General features: G+C 46.6%; 1 protein-coding gene across 13 annotated transcripts in view; it reads left to right on the top strand.

Moving 5' to 3' along the window:
- Positions 1-16143, top strand: part of FNBP1 (formin binding protein 1) — a 122396-nt gene extending 106253 nt beyond the window's left edge. For 7 of the 13 annotated variants that reach the window (XM_032478642.1, XM_032478640.1, XM_032478645.1 and 4 more), the window contains 5 exons: positions 977-1086; positions 5011-5143; positions 6639-6760; positions 7056-7195; positions 9096-12437. In XM_032478642.1, the coding sequence (XP_032334533.1) occupies positions 977-1086; positions 5011-5143; positions 6639-6760; positions 7056-7195; positions 9096-9274 (684 nt within the window). In that variant the 3' untranslated portion in view covers positions 9275-12437. Of the gene's footprint in view, positions 1-976; positions 1087-5010; positions 5144-6638; positions 6761-7055; positions 7196-9095; positions 12438-13112 lie in introns of those variants that run through there. The other 6 variants (XM_032478647.1, XM_032478643.1, XM_032478641.1 and 3 more) reach the window with 2 other exon arrangements.
- The last annotated feature ends 3196 nt before the right edge of the window (positions 16144-19339 follow it).

Raw genomic sequence — 19339 nt, 5'->3', positions numbered from 1 at the left:
GAAAACAGCTTCCTTGAAGGAAAAGCACTTGCTAGCCACAGCGTAGCCGCGGCTCTGACAAGTCAGCGTCCGTCAAAGTCTAGAAACTCCCTGTGGCTGTTTTCTGCTGAAATCACACGCACGGAGGAAAGATAGCAATTGTTTTTCACAGGGAATCAAGATATCAAAATCTTTGGATGAGTTAGAAACAGCGGAGGTTGATTTTGTGTGCGGTGGGAAGTTGATTTTCAGGGCAGGGAGGGTCCTAAAGGTGGCGAAAAGAAGGGACCAGACTTTTAGAGGCAGCAGAGGGGAGTGTTCTTGGGAGGTGGGGGAGGGTTTTTTTAGAATGTCCTTTTACCCACATTCTCTGAGGAACTAGATGTGCCATCTGTCACTTCACGGGGATGGAAGCTTTTGGCCTCAGCTTGTGTGAAGAGACGGGAAGGAATACTCAGACTAGGGGAGGAAAAGCAGTGCCATCGATGTGAGACAGTTGATGGGGACACTTATCACTTACATATATATTTTTTAATGGAGTTGCTGGGGATTGAACCCAGGAGCTCGCGTATGCTAAGCGCTCACTCTGCCACTGAGCAGTCCCCTCCCCCGACTTAGCACAGTTTCATATAAAGATAAACTGGAAGCCTCAGTGTCGCCTCCGACACTGACAGTAAAGTGAAGAATCAGTCTCAAACTTTGCTTCTCGCTGGAGTCAGAAGTATGTCTTCCTGTCTCCGCTCCCTCCTTGTGGGGGGCGGCTGGGCCAGCATGAATGGGATACAGAGTGGTTTGTGGGCCTTTTGCAGTTTGCATGCACTGATTTGGCATCTCAGCTGGGTGTTGTGGGAAAGAGCCTAATTTGTTTCACGAAAACACACGCAGATGTCTGCACCGCCCTGCTGTTGGGGGAAATCTCTGCCGCGGGCTCTCCGCGGTGTCTTTTTCTCACGGGGTGCCGTGAGCCTTTCTGGCTTATTTCTGTTTGTATCTGCAGGGTGCAACGCCGGAAGATTTCAGCAACCTCCCTCCTGAACAGAGAAGGAAAAAGCTACAACAGAAGGTCGATGAATTGAATAAAGAAATTCAAAAGGAGATGGATCAAAGGTAGAGTGGATCGATATGACTTAGTCAGAAATTCGAGTTCCGCTTGGAAAGGTGGGGAGTCCTACATTAGGGTTTAATCTGAGTGATTATTTTGGCCGTGTGCTTTGGCATAGTCTGCTGGATTGCTTTGTTATAGAGAGAGAGGATTCGTTTAACAAACAGGTTTTATTCTGAGATCGGGGGACAAAATACACATGGCTTTGTCTTTAGAGGATAGGTTTTTGTATAAATGAAGAGAAAAATGGTATGGACCACCCCCCCCCCCACGCCCTCTTCCTTACCCCACATACAAGTTTTGGATCCAAAATGTACTTGTCTTTCTATTTGAGGGTAAGTCAAAATCAGCCTTCCCATAGGTCTCATGTCGTCTTGTCTTTTTATAGAGTGTGTTGATGGCATCTAGGAAACCAAATCACAGTATGTCTTGAGTATACACATGACCAGCCATCAGAAGTGTAAAGGTTGCCTGCCCAGGCCCCCACTGTGAGAGTTCCCTGCTTTCTGAGCTGGTCTGTAAGTTTGATCCTAGGGATGGTAGGTTGGTGCACATGCAGAAAAAGGAAAAAAAAAAAAAAAGTAAGAAAAGATTCAATATCTCTCCCCATTCGCACTCCCCATCCCACATTTATAACCTATAATAGCATCGCATCATTTAGGGGATACTTGTAATAATCCTGATTGAGAAACCACTTTACTTATTTTATATGTATTTTTATTTATTTTTTATTCGTTTTTTGGTGGGGGGAGAATTAGGTTTGTGTATTTATTTATTTTTAGAGGCAGTACTGAGGCTTGAACCCAGGACCTCGTGCATGCTGAGCGTGCACTCTGCCACTTGAGTTATACCCTCTCCCCCGAAAAGCCACTTTATTGCCTCTCACCTTCTGTATTCTCACTGACGGAATGAAGTGAATCATTCGTTAACTGAGATTTGAACTTAAAAGATAACTTGAGATTTTGTGCTCTACAAGCAGGCTAAATGGAGTAACTACATAAATTTAGCTATATTAAAGCTGGGGTTAAACTTTGGCTATGCAAAAAATAAACAAACGAAGTTGGTACGGCAGTCCAGTTTAAGTACATGCAAAAGAAAAGTAGCTTTTTAAATTCTTTAAATCTCTGGTAGAGTAACTCCTGAAAAATAGATTGTATTGTAAACATTGTTACAAAGGAGAATATAGCTGAGTAGAATATGTGCTTAGCATGCATGAGGTCCTGGGTTCAATCCCCAGTACTGCCGTTAAACAAAAGTTAAAAATTAAATCTAAAAAAAATTTTAAAGCACTCTAGACACCCTGGATTCAAATCTGGTTCCACTTGTTTCTACTGCAGACTTTGGACAAGTTTCTTAGTCTCTTGGTACCTCAGTTTCCTCACCTGGAAAAGGGAGTTCATGTGCCTGTCTGTGTGAGGATTAAGTGTATTGGGATGTGTGAGGTGCCAAGGACGGTGCCTGGCATATTGTGTTCATAAAATGAAGTGAATCAATATGTTAAATGTGGACATTAACATATGTTCACATTAATATGTTCCAGATTTTCAGACTGGACAAAACACTAACCCCACCCCCATACACTAACTACAGAAGACACATTCGACTCATAAAGTGCGGAAAGGTTGAGAGTAAAGGATGGGAAAGGACAGTCTATGCAGGGACCAACCAAGAAAACCAGTGTGACAAGACTGACTTTCAGGCCAAACCCCCCCCCCCCACCTGCCCCAAACTATTCAGCTCAAAAGGATCAATTTCATCAAAGAAATGATTCAAATAACAAGTGGCTGGATTTACTGAGAAGGTATAAAATTTTACAAGTGGCTGGATTCACCCAGAAGGTATAAAATTTTACATCCGTGGGGCCAATAGCATCACCTCAAAATACAGAAAAGGTTATGCTATTAACCTTTGGATATAAGTACAAGAAATACAGATACAGCATTATAGTGGGAGATTTTTAATGCTCTTCTCTCAGTAATTGACAGAGCAGATTAACTGAGAGTCAGAATAGAGGATTTGAATAATATAATTAACAAAATTGACCTGATACACAGATATCCAGTAACTGTGGTCCACATTCTTTCTAAGCACACATAGAATGTTTCCAAAAATTGGGCATGTCCTGGTTTTATAAAGCAAATCTCAACAAACATCAAAACATGGAGATCATTCAGGCATCAAGAGATAGAGATCATTGAGCGTTGTCCGAAGGCTACAATTACGCTGGATATCAATAACAAAAATAAATTTATCTATTTATTTATTTTATTGAAGTATAGTCAGTTTACAATGTTGTGTCCATTTCTGGTGTACAGCATGTTTCAGTCGTATATATACATACATGTATTTGTTTTCATATTCTTTTCCATTATAGGTTACTACAAGATATTGAATATAGTTCCCTGTGCTCTACAGTACAACCTTGTTGTTTACCTGTTTTATACATTGTAGTTAGTATCTGCAAAGCTCAGACTTGCAGTTTGTCCCTTCCCACCCACTCCCCCACCCACCTCCGGTAACCATAAGTTTGTTTTCTATGTCTGTGAGTCTGTTTCTAATAACAAAAATTTAGAGGTTAAGAAATGTGGCTCTAAGTAACACAGAGACTAAAGAAGAAATCATAATAGATATTAGAAAATATATGAACCAGAACTGAACCTTCATCTTAACATACGTTCTCCATCCCCGTTTCTGGGATGTCACTAAAGCCGTGCTTACAAAGGGAAATGTCAAGCTCCCAATACATGTTAGAACCAAATAAAGCTGAAAATCAGTGAGTGAAGCATCTTTCTCAAGAAGAAGGAAATAATAAAGGAAAGAGTAGAAATTAATTACATAGAAAGAATCACACACTCAACAGAGAGGATAAAGGATCCCAAGTTGATTCCTTGAAAAGACGAATCAAATTGATGAATTTCTGAAGAGACTGATCATGGGAGATCATGAACTTGGACGGCTCGTTGAGGCAGTTTGCTGAGAAATAGGGCAGTAGTAGCTGGAGGTGGAGGCCGCAGACTGGAGAGGAGTTGTGTGCATGTGGATGGCATTACAGTCTGTTTGTTGTAGGGACATCTATTCATTTAACAAATGGAGCATCTGTTGTGCACCAGGTGTGGTCCCACCACTGGGGGGTATCATGTTCATGGACGGGCTTGAGCCCAGAGAGCTTCTGTGCTAGGAAGGAGAGACAGACATAAGCAGTAAGCATCAGAACGAGTCATGTAATGTTGGAAAGTGGTACATGCAGAGGAAATAAAGAAAACAGGGAGGTGAGTGGGCTGGGAGCTCCAGTGGAGGGAGGGCCCCCGTGGAGACCTGGTCTTAGGGAAGGCTGGACAGTTCATCACAAAGCTTCTCTAGGGCTTCCTGACTCCCCTGCCAAGGGCGGCCTCCCAGGCAGGATTCCAGGAGGAATCGTGCCACATGTCCCTTTAGGGCTCTGTTGCCCGCCTGTCATGGATACCCCGGTTTCTTAATAGATGAAATCATTTTTAATGAAATTTCCAAAGCAATTAACTGTGCTTCTTCATAAGATAAACATATTGCATCACAACACCGAAGATGCCGTAGCTCTGGTTTGCACGCAGAATGTGCACATGGAAATACTGGGGTTTGGTCTCTTGTTATTTGGGGCAAAGGGAGGGACAGCATTAATTTATATTTCTCACTGACTGAAGACAAGAGGAAGATACTGTTCAGAAAAGGCAATTGGAATTTAAATATCAGTCTCTAGATTATACAGACCTTGGTAGCAAAATTCATATAGAATTCATGCAGAGAAGTTTTGGAATGGAAGTGTGATTCCCTTCCAATCCACCCTGCGGTCCAGTCTCCCCACGCTGCCATTCACATGGTTTTCATGGTGGTGGGAGAATGTAATTGGCTGACAGCGTTAACCTTTCCCACATTCTGCCCCTTCTCTTTTTCAGAGATGCCATCACAAAAATGAAAGATGTCTATCTAAAGAATCCGCAGATGGGAGACCCCGCCAGCCTGGATCACAAATTAGCAGAAGTCAGCCAAAACATAGAAAAACTGAGACTAGAGGCCCAGAAATTTGAGGTATGAAAAAGTTGTTGTTGAAAAAGCTCAGTTGGAAAAAAACAGAAGTCGGGGTGGGGGTCACGAGGTGAATATTGCTGGCGAGTGCAGGCTTTCCTTTCCCCTGAGAGAGACAGCTGGAAAAGTCAGGTGTTTCACGAGTTCTGATAAAAGGAAAAAGACACTGTCATCCACTGAGGGTTCTGCTTTTCAGCACATCCTATTTCAGCTGTGTCACTGAGAACGGACACTGTTTAAAGTTATATTTGTATACAGTGTTTTGTTTTGTAATTTAAGTGTTTCACTCCTGTTGACAGTGGATGTAACTGAGAGTATACAGCTGTCCATCATCTCAGTGAATCAAAAAGACAGTTTAAAAACTCCATTGAAATATGTCATTATTCTTTCAAAGAACCCAATTATCAAAAGGTGATATATGGGAAAACCAGTAAGAAACACATGAGAAATGAGGAAGAAACACAAATAATAAATGTTTTAAAAAGAGCACTTTTTAAAAGGGCACTCAAGAGCTATGGACAAAAGGCTTCTTCCCCTGCACCCAAATGTAAGACTACAGAGCCTGGAAAAATGAGTTAGTAACTGATTGTTCCAATCAGAATAGATTATTTCTAGCAATGAAATGCCAAATACGGCTTTTTTCATTCTTTCTAGAATCTGTCAATAAGATATTAGTATTTAATTAATATTTTAGAACCTAGAAATGTCTTTCTCTGATCATTTTTATTCTTTTGCCTTTTTTACAGTATTTCAGAGGTTGCTGAAGATTTTTTTTTGGTCTTTTTTAATTTTGGGGGGTGGTAACTAGATTTATTTATTATTATTAATATCTTTTAATGGAGGTACTGGGGATTGAACCCAGGACCGTGTGCATGCTAAGCACATACTCTGTACCCTGCCTCCTTGAAGATAATTTTATCTACTTTGATTTCCTGTGCATGACTTTTCTTCACTATTAAAAAAAAAGTTATACTCCTAAAAAAATGGGAAATGTGGCTTTCAAACTGAGTCATTGCTTAAGTGTGGCAGTACCCTCATGTTTCCCAGTGTGACCTCATGGTCACAGAATTTTTGGAACCAAAAGGAACTAGAAGTGACTTATCTGAAATCACACAGCTGCTTAAAAAGCCCAAGAGGATAACATCGTCCAGTGTCTTTCTGCCACATTGTGAGCAATGGCTAAATATCAAGTTGTTTGTACCAGTCCAATTTCAGGTGAAAGTCAGCAGATGCCTTTGAGTACGTTTCTACAGGCCATGCAGACAGATTGGAGATGCTGACTCATGTGGTCCCTCCCGAGGCAGCTTCAGTGATCAAGGAGCCGAGCCGCCCAAATTTCGGTCCTTAAGACTCCAGAGTGGGGTGGGGTTGTAGCTCAGTGGTAGAGTGTGTGCTTAGCACGCGCGAGGTTCTGGGTTCAATCCCCGGTACCTCCATCAAAAAATGGTCAGGCCCTCAGGGGACACAGACCAGAGTCTTTCATCGCTTTTGTTTGCAGGCCTGGCTGGCCGAGGTTGAAGGCAGACTCCCCGCGCGCGGCGAGCAGAGCCGCCGGCAGAGCGGGCTCTACGACACTCAGAGCGCGCCTGCGGTCAACAACTGCGCGCAGGACCGGGAGAGGTACAGTATCTGTGCGGTGCCTCCTTCCGGCCGGGGCCATTCTGCTTTGAATGCTCGATTCTGGAATCCGAAACGAGCACACCGCCCTTGTTAGACACCAAGTGTCTGATGACTGGCCTGTGATTTGCATTTTTTCCCACGGGGCAGGTGGATGGTGGCGGAGCCCACGGGGTGGTTTAAGATGCCCCTGGTTACAACGCCCGCGGGGCGGCAAGCGCCGGGCTCTGGCGGGGGCTGGACTCGAGTCCTCGCTGGAGTCAGTTGCTATAGTTGCTGTGTGTTTTCCTTTCTTGAGCAGCCCGGATGGCAGTTACACGGAGGAGCAGAGTCAGGAGAGTGAGGTGAAGGTGCTGGCCACGGACTTCGACGACGAGTTTGACGATGAGGAACCGCTCCCTGCCATAGGCACTTGCAAAGCTCTCTACACGTTTGAAGGTAACACCGTGTGGAGCTGAGTCCCTGTCGGAGTCACTCTTCTCTTTCTGTGATCTGACTTTCTTTTGAAGTCTCCCAGAACTTTCTCTCATTATTCTTTTGTTCTGCTCATAGTATTTATGGGTGTGACTATGATTTGGCTGATGGCTGTCTCTTTCGCCTTCTGGTCTGTACAGTTTAATGACTTTCAGTGAGTTAACTGCTGCAGGTAGTATGGAATGATTATTTCATCCGTTTATTCCACGCTTACAGAGCTCCTGTCTTGTAAGGACCCCTGAAGGGATGAGACGTGGGTAGTGTGTTCCAGCAGCCACCCTTGGAGGAAATGAAGCAGACAGCCGTATGGGAGAGGGCCCCCGGCAGTATTTACCAGAGGAGGGGGCTGAGTGATGAGGAAGTCACGTGAGGATGAGATCACTTCCTTAAGGGAGTTTAGAGACCTCTCCATGCTGCAGTGTTATCAGAGGGACGGGCCCTGCCAAACACGGAGTGACGAAAGCATGGGGTTCGTGTGGCTGGAGCTCAGATGTCTTAGGTGGTGAGAGTGGAATGTAAGACTAGAAGGCGGGTGGTGCCAGTGGGGTTTGGGTAAGAGAAACATTTGGATTTTATTTGGCAAACATCGAGGAGCCACCGAAGGTGTCTGAGGAGGTTGTTGACAGGACCAGGGCTGTACCTTAGGGCATGTATTGTCATCTGCGTAGGATCAGTTAGGAGATGGGGGAAGTGGTTACGAAGACTAGCCTAGTGCTTCCTAAACTGGGGAGCCTTGAAACGGTGTCCCTGCAGCGAGCTGATGAGGGTGCTGGGGAAGAAGCAGTCAGAGCGCTCGCAGAGGCACTGGGATAAAGGAATTTTAAACAGCTTTCTTCTTTTCTTTTTAAGAAACTTTTTTTGGGTACAATTTTATATATTTGTATGTACGTATGTATGTATGTATGTATGTATTTATTGGCTAATTAGATTTATTTATTTACTATTTAATGGAGGTACTGGGGATTGAACCCAGGACCTCGTGCATGCTAAGCGTGCACTCTACCCCTGAGCTCTACCCTCCCTCCTGGGTTTCTTTACTGTGGGACTTTTCCAACATTTAATGAACTAAACGTTCATTGAGACAAAACACAGAAGAGAAGTACCAGGTCAGATGTTCCCAGTTTTCCTTCACACCCACACCATCCCTCCCCACCTGCGCCCACAGTGCCGCTGCTGACCGCTCCCTAAGCAGTCTGCCTTTCAGGATACTGCTTGGGGGGTGGGGGGTGGTATTTTGAGATTCTTGTAGCAAATGGTCTTGGGGGCCTCGATTAAGGAACGGACACAGGCAGGCTGCAGCCAGCAAATTGCTCAGACGCGTGGCTGATTGGAAGTCGGAGACAAAGAGGGGAGGAAATCAAAGATGATCCCTGAATTTGCATCCTGGGTCAATGGCGAGATCCACAGAGATGGGAACGTAGGCGGAGGAACTAGTTTGGGAGGAAAAACAGTGAGTCCAGATTCACTCACGTTGCATTCCTGGTGCCCAGGCACCATCAAGGTGGAAATGTGCTTTAGGGAGAAGGCAAAGTGGAACCTTAGCCTCAGATGAGAAACAGAATGGGGATCAAGAGATGTAGTTGGTGCCACAGGAAGACCTTCAGGGAACAGGAGAGGAGAGAACCAGAGATCTCCTCTGGGGAAAATGCATTCCATTCTGGGAGGGAGCAGAGAGAGGGTTTTCAGGAGGATTTCGAGGAGGGTCCTAGAGAGAAGCAAGGCCAGGTCCTGGAAGCTTCTGTGTGGGAGGAGAACAGAAGGGTCAGTGCATCTTTTCCCACCCTTGTTTCATTGCCAAGCTCCCTGTTTGCTCTCCACCTGGATTTCACAAGGAATCTAAAATATTCCGATGTTGCTTTTGCAGGTCAGAATGAAGGAACCATTTCAGTAGTTGAAGGAGAAACTCTGTACGTTATAGAGGAAGACAAAGGTGATGGATGGACCCGCATTCGGAGAAACGAAGATGAAGAGGGTTACGTGCCCACTTCCTACGTCGAAGTCTATTTGGACAAAAATGCCAAAGGTGCTAAGACTTATATTTAATACAACTTAAAAAAAAAAAAACACAAAACCAAACTTTAAAAAAAATTGGAGTTGTTTCTTCCCACAACTATGACTGTTACAGGCAGTTCTTCAAAAGACTGGACGGGGAGCACCGTGGTCCATGTTTCATGTAGCCGCAAGGCGGACTTTCAGGCATCTTACACCTGAATTTCCTGGGCTAGTTTTGACTATAATCAAGTTTCACTTGCTGATGACATTTTATGTGGAAAGCTGCCAACTGCCAATTTACAACTGTGTCGTTTGAAATCTGATAAACACTTCTTCTTTGGGCAGCCTCTGTAGATAACCCCCGCCCCAAAAAAGTTGCCTTCTAGCTTCAAATCAGTATTTCTGAATCTGAAAGTCCATGCACATCATAGGGGTGCCGCGAAGACTTCAATTGTCTTATTCATATCTAATATCTGCCGTAAATTGAACTACCTTGGAATGTTACATTTTGTAACAATAAACTGAACCACACTAGTTTGTTCAATTTTAGTCATTCGCTTTGGAGGAGGTCATAAATATAGAATCAGTAAAGCATAAGAAGATTCTTACATGGGTACCAAAAGTGTGCATTTTTACTTAAACATGTTTTAAGAGCATTGCTAGGTCACTGTATTATCTTGTTTTGTCTCTGTGATCCTAAACAACCAATTGAAATCTGGGAAACTCGATCAACTAGTTGATTTTTTTTTTCACCTGTGACTACTGATCCTTCCTCTGCCAACTGACAGAGTTGATCAGACGTGCTAGTAACATTTAGATGAACTTACATGAAAACAGTGCGCTTCCTTCTGTCCTGTGGGAGGCTTTGTGGCAGGTGGGGCTGTATTTAGCTCACACTTGCCCGGGTTGGGCTGTGAGTAGAAGCTGGTGCAGCAGCAGCCGTGTCTACGCACAGACCCCAGCACGTCACCTTTCAAGGTTTTTTTGTTTGTTGTTTTTAACCATGGGCATCTTTAAGACCCAAAGTGTGAATTTACTGAAAATTGTTTTAGAATGCCTAGCTCACTTTATATAATTAACCGTAGCCAAAATACAATGTTTCACCATCTTAAAGGAATCTGGGTCATGTAGGGATTTGCATCTTGAAATTGGCAGGATAGGTAGTGAAATTGGTCACATGCATGAATGGGTACCAAACCCAATGATTGTGCCCATTTCTAGAATCTTCCCTGAGATCACAGAGAACCAGCTAAAAATGAGTCAAGATGAAGGTATTGGGTTGAGATTCTCTTCTTATTTGGCTTTGAAAATTATTTATTCATGTCCTTCCTACTTTTAAATAGGAAATTAGCTCCTTGCTTCTACATCGTGGGCTCCGTTTAGAAGCTCAGATCAATTTCAAGCTGATTCTGAAGTTGACAGCAACACATCGGGGGGCTAGGACCTGGCCGGAGTTGCCGGTACCTGTTACAGATTCTAACAGAAAGTTCTCTTACATTTCCCAAGGGCCACCAAAATGGAATTTAGTAGTCTTTGCTTCACGACTGCCTGCTTTTTAAAACATTTTTTATTTTAAAATAATTATAGATTCTCCAGAAATTGCAGAGATAGTACAGAAAAAGCCCTTGTCCCCGTCATTGCTCTTCCCCCAGTGGTTGCATCTGACACAGCTGTAGTCCTGTATCAAAAGCTGCAAACCAGTACTAGTCAGCCTGAATTTTTAAAATATGATTTTGTAATTCAAACTTCTTTTGCGTTGTTATACCTTTGCTGCCAAAACATCACTAAAGCCACTCATCCTGACCCCAGGCCTCTCAGGAGAATCGTTTCAGTTCTTTTTAATATTGCAGCAAGAAAATGAGCCGACCCTTAAGCCATGGGAATTTGTTTTCATGCGCAGTAGGTGGTCACAGCTTTGGGCGTGTAACCAAGTGAATGGGAGACTTAAGATATTAACACCTAACCTTTCTATCCCATGATGAACTCATTTCCAGACTACGAATTACTGGAGAAAGCAAACAAAACACTGAAAAAGTCTGAAAACGAGGCAAGACAATGTAGTTTTTTAAAAGCCTGGCTTGAAAAGGATGACATTCCATGAAGTTGGGTTTTTTTTTGGTTTGTTTTTTGTTTTTCTTTTTTTCCCCCTCCTCTTTAGGGTTGTGCAAATCTGATTCACAGAATAGCTCAGCTGGCTTTTGGGGATGGGCGGGGTGATTGGGCACATAAGTCATGATTGTTGTTTTAAGTTGTATGCCTCAGTACCTTCCCCAGCTTAATCTACATAATAGGGACTCAACAGTGAAGGATGTTTTGTAGTTTTAGTCCCATCTCGTCCGTGCGTGACGTATTAGCAAAAATATTGAAAGGATTCCCAAGGAATCAGGAATTTCCATTGCCACCCGAAGTATAACTTTGTTTTCTTCCAATGGTTACCTGTAATGTAGCAAAGTCTCAGTCTGTGTATAAAGTTTTCTCCTTTTATTTAGAGATACCTTAGAGGTTAATCACGTGTGTGTAATTCGTTCTTTCCAACCTTGTTTATAAATCTGTTCAGCCTGCCCCAGCGACACCGCCCCACCTTAAGCCCATCCCAGGCGGGCGGGGCTGCTGCCTTCTGAAACCTGTAACTCACAAGGGGTTGTTTTATTGTCAGTATTGCCAGTGCACTTTTGTGTGTGTGTGTGTGTGTGTGTGGTGTCTACCATGTGACTATTTAATAATTGCCAAAATAGTTAGACTAGAGTAAGTTCCAATTGGTCAACTGGGTTGTGAATTGTCCTCTTCTACGGTTTTGTTTTGTTTTGTTTTGTTTTTTTTAATTGCTCCCTGTTAAATATGTCCGTAACTACCCGCCCACCCCAATATATTTGTATATACTGCCATTTAAAAGCTAAAAGGATTACTTGAATTCGTTGTTTTAACGTTTTTACTCTTTTATCTGTTTGTTTTATTGGTGATTCTGCTGCCTAACGACCTTTTTGTTTTTGTAACTGCTGGGGAAGCCGGAAGGACGGTTACACTGGTAGCTAGGTCCCCTGCCGGCTGAGCCACACTTGATTTTATTGTAGACACTTGGGTTCTGAGTAAGTTTTGTCTGAATACAGCCAACGTGATTGTTTCTCTCTATTCTTATCCTGCAAGAAAAGAATCTGTCTGGCACCTTTTAGTTGTACCCTCGTATCTGCCTCTAATAAACGTTGTACTTTTCTCAGTGTTGTGTATTTTAAATGATTTTTCACTTTTCCCAGAAAATTATTCTGTGTAATACGAGTATTTAACCCCTTCGTCTTCAATAATGGGGAATTTTCTAGCCAAATGCTTTTTTAAAAAAAAAAATTCTACCCTTTCCCCCTTTTAAATGATGACACCTCTCTTTCTCACCCTGCGTGCACCTACGGGCTTCAAGAGTCTGTCTCTTGTTTCTTTTCTGCCCCTTCAAGATGAAGAACTTTCACTGTTTATTGCTGAGTAAACACTGAGTGACAGGTTTTCCTTTTCACCCAGGATTTTGCATTTTACTGCTAAAGAACCAGGAGTGTCAGTTTCAGAGAGAATCCGTTCCTGGCATCATTCTGGGAGGCGGGTTGAGTTTCTTTCTCTGTCTCAAAACTCAAGTTTATTGGAAAGATGAGTTGAGGGTCGGGGGTGGGGGATGGTCTCCTAGGTGGGTTTCTCTTACCCCCAGGGGAAAGACCAGCTTTGAGTGCAGATGAAACCGTGAAAGTTCCTTATCTCAGACGTGCCCTGTGGTAACCAACTGCTCTAAAGTCGCCCCCTCCCCTCCCAGGCCCAGGGCGGTGCGGTCTGCTGAGGAGCAGAGCATCGCCCCCCACCTGCTGCCAGCCCCTCTAACGGCCTTTTTCTTTCTCTTTCTTTTGTGTTGTAGATTCCTAAAGGTGGCTGCGGGGAGCCGGAGCCTCGGGTGAGCCCAGGAGAAACCCTCCGGTCTGCTTGTCTCCACAGGCCTGGGCGCCCGCCTGAACGGACGGCCCTCGGGCTGGGCTGGCGTGTGGCCCGTGGAATTTCACCTGAAGTGACAGCCCCACGCCATGCAGCTGCCTGCCTTTTTCTTTCTTTTCTTTTGACAGCATGTTCCTCGTGGCCCAGCTCCTCCTCAGGCCCTGTCTGGCCACCTCTTTGGGGGAAGTCTGTCTGTGTCCCGGTCCCCACCCCACATGGGGCCTCAGAAGGTGGCTCGACATGCGGTCCCTCTTCTTGGGCACCTGCCTCGGCCCTCAGTCCACCTGGCGCATCCCGGCCCGTCCATGGTTCACCCTGTGCCTTTTGTGAAAACTTTGCCACTGGTCTCCCGGGGAGACCAACAGAATCTGGACAAGGAAGGTCAGGTGCGCACCAGGTAGACTGAGTGCCTGAATGTCACTGATGCATTCCTGCGTCATTTATGTTAGAGAATACTCATCTTTTCCCAAGTCCATTGAGTATTCAGTGGTCCTTTTCTGACTGTGGGTCCTCACCTCCTACTAAACATCGGCCCTTGCCACATTTCACGGTCCGAGAGTGGGGCGTCTACACCTACATGCACATATACGCAGACACACGCACGCACGCACACATACATTTTTATCTGGGCTGGAAAAGTCCACACCGGAAGTCAAATTCCAGCTCTCGGGCCAGCCCAGCTGTCTTGCCTGTGTCTGCCTTTTGTGGGATCAAGGAAGATCCCAGCCCACCTTCTCCCCGTTGTCCACCTGTTCATGGGAACTGCAGATCGTGGCACTTTGTGAACGAGCGTCTCACCTCTGCATTAGCTCACTGCAAAGGAGAAATTCCCCTCTTTCCGCAAATTCCAAGATTTGCGTCTTAGGATCCTAGTGCTTTCATCACCAAAGACCCCGTGCTTGTGGTCCTTCAAGTGGTCGTGTGGCTCCAGCTTCTGCATTTTATCACGTGCTCTCCAGGCCACGTGGAATTAGTTTTGGTTTTGAGCTAAATTTCCTTCCTCTGATGGATCTTTGAGGAAAACATGAGGTTCTGTCGCCTGTGGCCACTCATGCCTTAGAGCATCACAGCTTCTCTACTTACTTGGTGCAGAAACAGTCTAGAGACATCATTGGCTGTGAGTTTCTGTGAACAAGGACGCTGTCAGAAGCCCCAGATGCAATCCGGCATCTTTCTTCTTTTGTCTGGCTTTTGTTAACTGAGTGGTCACCTCACACATCCTCGATGCTTTTCAATATTTCTGAATCTAAGACAAGGAAGTCTTACAGGAGCCGAAGGGACAGGGACAGAAAGGACAGGTCCTGAGGGTTAGGCCTTTGTTCAGTGGTAGGAAAATGGCTCATCTCCAGCAAATCAGGGTTGACCACACACACCCTCCGAGAGCAGCTCAGTCGACCCTCGTGACAAGAAACCACGAGCAAGCAAATGCCAAGAGCAAGCAGGGGAAGAGGAAGTGGCTTCAGGTGTGAGCGAGCCAGCGTGCACCCTGTCACTCTTTCTGCCCCAGAGTGAGCCTCTGCAGCCACTGGCATCTGGGAGCTTCTCCACTAGGACAGCAGCAGCGGCTGCATTGTCGCATGCTCCTCAGTCTTGTGAGAGGATCGTCTTGGCAGATGACAGCGCAGCCAGGAGGCCCAAGGGCGAGAAGAGTCGGGGTCTTCCCTGTGTCCCTGCAAACCAGCAGGTGCGTGGTTAATACGGACAGTCCCAGCGGCCCCATGAAGGGCTCCTCTGTCAGTGGGGTGACCAGGTGTTTCCAGGAACTTCTGAATTTCACCAAATCAAGCTGACCACTCTCGACTCTACAAGGATGCTAAATTTTTTTTTAATGTGATTTTTAGAGCCTCAGTAATGCATGTGCATTGCATCTTTCATATTAGGGGTCAGGATAGATTAATTTCATACGACATAGGGGAAAAGGTATAAGCTGCAGTAATTTGTTCTTTTAATGTCTGTTAAACCCAATATAGAATATGCTGGTATCCTCTCGTATCCCCTGTGCCTTTTTTTTTTCCCCTGTACCACCTGTCCCCAAAACAGAATGGATAGTGAGTGCTTTTCAACATTAACCTTGACGTTCGCTTCTCCACCAGTCTGTGTGGCGATGGGGAAAGGGCAATGCTGTACCACTTGGGCTTATTAAAGGAAATAAGTTATTATAGGATAGTTGAGATGTATCATTTACTCTGGGAATCCTACTGTGAAATCTTCTAAATATTATTGAGCAGTTCACATAGAGTAGAAACATGGAATTTCCCGTGTGCGTCTCAGCTCCCCCTCATATCCACTGCCCGCCGTTTACCAACGCTAGAATATTGCTGTGTCGTAAGAACGACTCATTTTTAAAGAACCTGCCCGGAAAATAACTTAAAAACAAAATGAAAGAGAGGAGCTTGTATCCAGTTTTTCCTTTGCAGGATGGGAACAAATAAAAAGGCATGGAAAGCTGTAGTGGGATTTTCCTTTGGGTTTTTATAAGGATCAACTTGAGGCTTTTGGGTTGTTACGCTCGTCTCCGGGGTAGCACAGAGCCCTCCAAAGCCTTTTGCTAACATCTGTTAATTACTGAAAAATAGTTTACCGGACATGGAAAAGTTACGTTGAGGCTAAGTATGTTTCCAGAAATGTTGATTTCATGCCTCCTAACGGCTCTGCCTCCTGTGCTTGTATCATCAAAAAACGTCTTTGAAAAGTGATCCAAAATCCTGTTGTAACCGGATGTCGAGAACCTTTAAACTTCCTGGTTTGTTTGTGTGTGTTGCACTAACTCTAAACTTTGGAGGCATTTCACTGTTGTGACGGCCCGTTGCCCATTGTAAAGGTTCTGGAATCGCTCATTTGTCTCTGGAGATCGAATTAAACCAAATAAAGTGCTTCCATTGGAAGGCTTATATTGATCTTGTAACTATATGTTAATCCTCTAAATGTTAAATAAAAAGATAACTTCTGGCACGGTATCACAGGACTCTTTTTTTCTTTTTTCTTTTTTTTCCACAAAGAGAGGACCCTGGTCACAGAAGCTCAGTCAGAGTGCCCTGGGCTGGAGGCTGGGCTCCGATCTGCGTGTTACTGATTTACGGTGTAAACCCAAGAAAAGGCACACTGCCATCTGCTTGGGGAGGGGTGAGACCCAGCGAGCTCTAAATTCCACCTCCACACGCTGGGGGGAGGGGGAAGCTGTCAGAGACATCAGTGATGTGGGCTTCAGGTGATTTAGTCCAAGAAATGTCCAGGACATTTTCCATGCCTGTAAATTCTGCAGGCACTACTCTGGGTTCTCAGGGACCCTACTGTGGGGGGTGGGGGTCCGTGGAACTGTAGCTGGTTTGTGTTTCCTTGGCAGTCTGATGTCACAAGGGCTCAAGCCCACCCTCTTGGCAGCTTGGCCTGAATAATCACTGGTTTCTGCCGCGGACAGTGTGCAGCGTTTAAGGGTGAGGGCCTGGTGCCTGCACCCACCGGCTGTGTGCAGCGGGAGGCCCTTTCCATATCCAGCACTGAAAGTCTCACTCCAGGCTTTTGGGGGAAGATGCGATTGGTTTGGGCCCACACCTCTTTGTTTCTGAAGGCTCTTTAGGGCTGTTTTAGGAAGGCAGTTGCTGAGGGAGCCAAATGTTAAGTGAGCAGGGTGGCCTTGCTAATGCCAAGTGTCACTCACTTGCTGAGGGGTGGGAGGTGAGGCCACCAATAAGAGGCCAGGCCTCACTGAGGCCTTAGCCTTCTCCCACAGATGGATGTGACTGGCCTTTAAAGCAAGAGCTTTTCCAACTGGACCAGGGTGGTGTCAGGGAGACAAAGCTTCTAAGCAATCAGTTCGGGGTTCTCAGTAAGAGAAGGCTGGTCACCGAACAAGGTGGCCCAATGGCTGTCCTGAGGCCCTCTTGTCTAGGTTGTCAGATGAAGGTTAGTCTGGGAAGAATGTTTCCAGCATGTTCTTTCTGGGCCTTTATCGTAGTCGGGGAATAGTCTCCTACTGTCTGTGTAAGACAGAGCGTCGCCACCTGTCTCACTTAGAAGCATCTCTCTCTGCAGGACCTCGCCGGCTCGAGGAGCTGGGCGCTGGGTCTGACTGGGTGTGTGTCCCCACTTCTCCGGGCCTCCGCTCCACTGGCGGTGGCCCGAGGACCCCTCCACCTTGGGGAGGTGCTGTGAGGACAGGAGGCCGCTGGGAAAGCACTTGCTCGGCGCCACAGCAGTTCCCAGACGGCGGCTCTGGCTCCGAGCTCGTTTCCGGCTCCGTGATGGAGTCTGTGCTACTGATTCCGGGACAGAATTCACAGCTCGCGGCTCTATGACCTCACGCTGCGCTCGCGGGTCCGAAACACTGGAATGCCGCCCAGCTTGTCCCATCTTTATGCGCCTTCTCGGTTCAAGCGTTTGGGGAAGTGGCACCTCCTCCCACCAGGCACCTGAACCTTCTGTGACCCACCTCCGCCCCTTTGGGGTCGGAAACAAGAGGCGGCAGCGCGGACTGGGGCTGTCGACAGTTGGTTTCCTGGAGCGCTCCGGAGGGCGGCCTCTTCACGCACAGAAACTCCTGACTCAGACCTGCCGGTCAGGCTCCTCCGGTCGGTCTGGAAATCTCAGCCTCTGCCCCGGCCCGGCCCCGCCCCCCCGCCTCCCCGCCTCCCACGTGCCGGCCCCGCCCAGGCCCGCCTGCTGCGCAGAGGCGCTGGCGCCCCCTAGTGGGAGAGAAGCCGGCCTGCGGGGAGGGAGAACGGGGTTCCAGATAGGGTGACCGGCCAGGAAGGAAATACACGTGGGCAGAGACAGGGGGGTTCAAGTATGCCCTCCCTTTTCTAATGAAAGCAAAAGAGGTCTCCGATTGTGAGGTCCACAGGACAGCAAAAGATGGATGGTACAGGTCTGAGTGAGGGAAGGAGCCCAAGGCTGGACAGTGACAAAAAGCAGGCCTAGCTCTGTGGGGATTAATGACCTGAGCAGTGAGGAAGTCCAGGCCCCGACTCTTCCCATCTTCCCTAGAGGAGGCCTCTCCTCCTCCCTGGCTTCTGCTGGCCTTTTCTGAGAAGGGGAGGCATAACTTTATTGCGAGCTGCCTCTTGAGACCTGGGATTAAAGTGCAAAGGCTGCAAACCAGCACTCAGCAGCCACTTTGTGTCAGGAGCTGTTTCTCCAGAGTTGCACGCATTAGGCCCTGATGGAAACACTTCTGCCTCTGTCCAGATGGTACAGTGAGTACCATTTACTTAAATGACCTCCCATTAGTTAGAGAACCGCTAGACCACAAAAGATAGAGTAGAAATTGAGAACAGCCCCCATGTGCCTCTGTCCTCAGAGCTAAGGGGCCAAAAGCTGTGAGAGGGAACGGGGATTTCCTCATGTTACTCTATTGGGTCCCGGAAGCAACGGGGGCGGGAAGGATCCCCTGCGCACTGTGGCATTCTGCCCGGGGAGCCTGGTGCCCCTCACAGGGTGCACATTCCCCCACCACACCTGGCCAAGAACCCTGACCCCAGTACTGGCTCTCCAAAAGCCCTCATCTGGGCTGCTTGCCAGTCAGGTCCACTGAAGGACAGGAGGCTGCATCCAAACATCCCTGGGGCAGCCTTCCAAGACACACTGTGTCCCAAATGTAGACTGCCCTTTTTCAGAGCCTTTCCCAAGGGCATTAATTTCTTCTGTACCCTGTGCTTCGATACCCCCAGCCAGCCTCTCTCTGCTGCAGGATTAGCTGTAGACAAGAAGAGAGCCAGAGGGAGGGGATGATTCCAAAACACAACTTGTTTCCCCAAAGGCTGTCTGGGGCTCAAAATGAGGTCGTGCACGACTCGCAGGATAACTTACATTTGCTCTTGAGTTCCAACCAGAACAAAGGTCGGAAGCTATACTGTCTGGGTGGCTGCACCTTGTCACTGTATTTTCTGATGCAGCTTTGCAAGCGGAAGCACAGACAGATGTGAAGGCCCGCAGATCCAGGGAGCCTTGGGGCCCCAAACTCTCCTGTCTGTGGGGTGGCTTTGGGCTCTAAAAGCTACGGGAGCGAGTCCCGGGCCAGCAGGGAGGAGGAGCCCGACCTCGGGACTGCACGTGGGGGAGAGGAGCCAGGGGCAGCCCCCCTGCTGCCCAGGACTTCCTGTGTTGGCTGGGTCTGTGAACCAAGGTGAACAACCACAAGACCCTTGTTCTGTCTTC

Source organism: Camelus ferus, chromosome 4 (genome assembly GCF_009834535.1).
Source record: "Camelus ferus isolate YT-003-E chromosome 4, BCGSAC_Cfer_1.0, whole genome shotgun sequence".
Classification (NCBI taxonomy): Eukaryota; Metazoa; Chordata; class Mammalia; order Artiodactyla; family Camelidae; genus Camelus; species Camelus ferus.
Note: the sequence above shows the minus strand (reverse complement) of the source record. Positions and strands in the feature narration are given on the sequence as shown.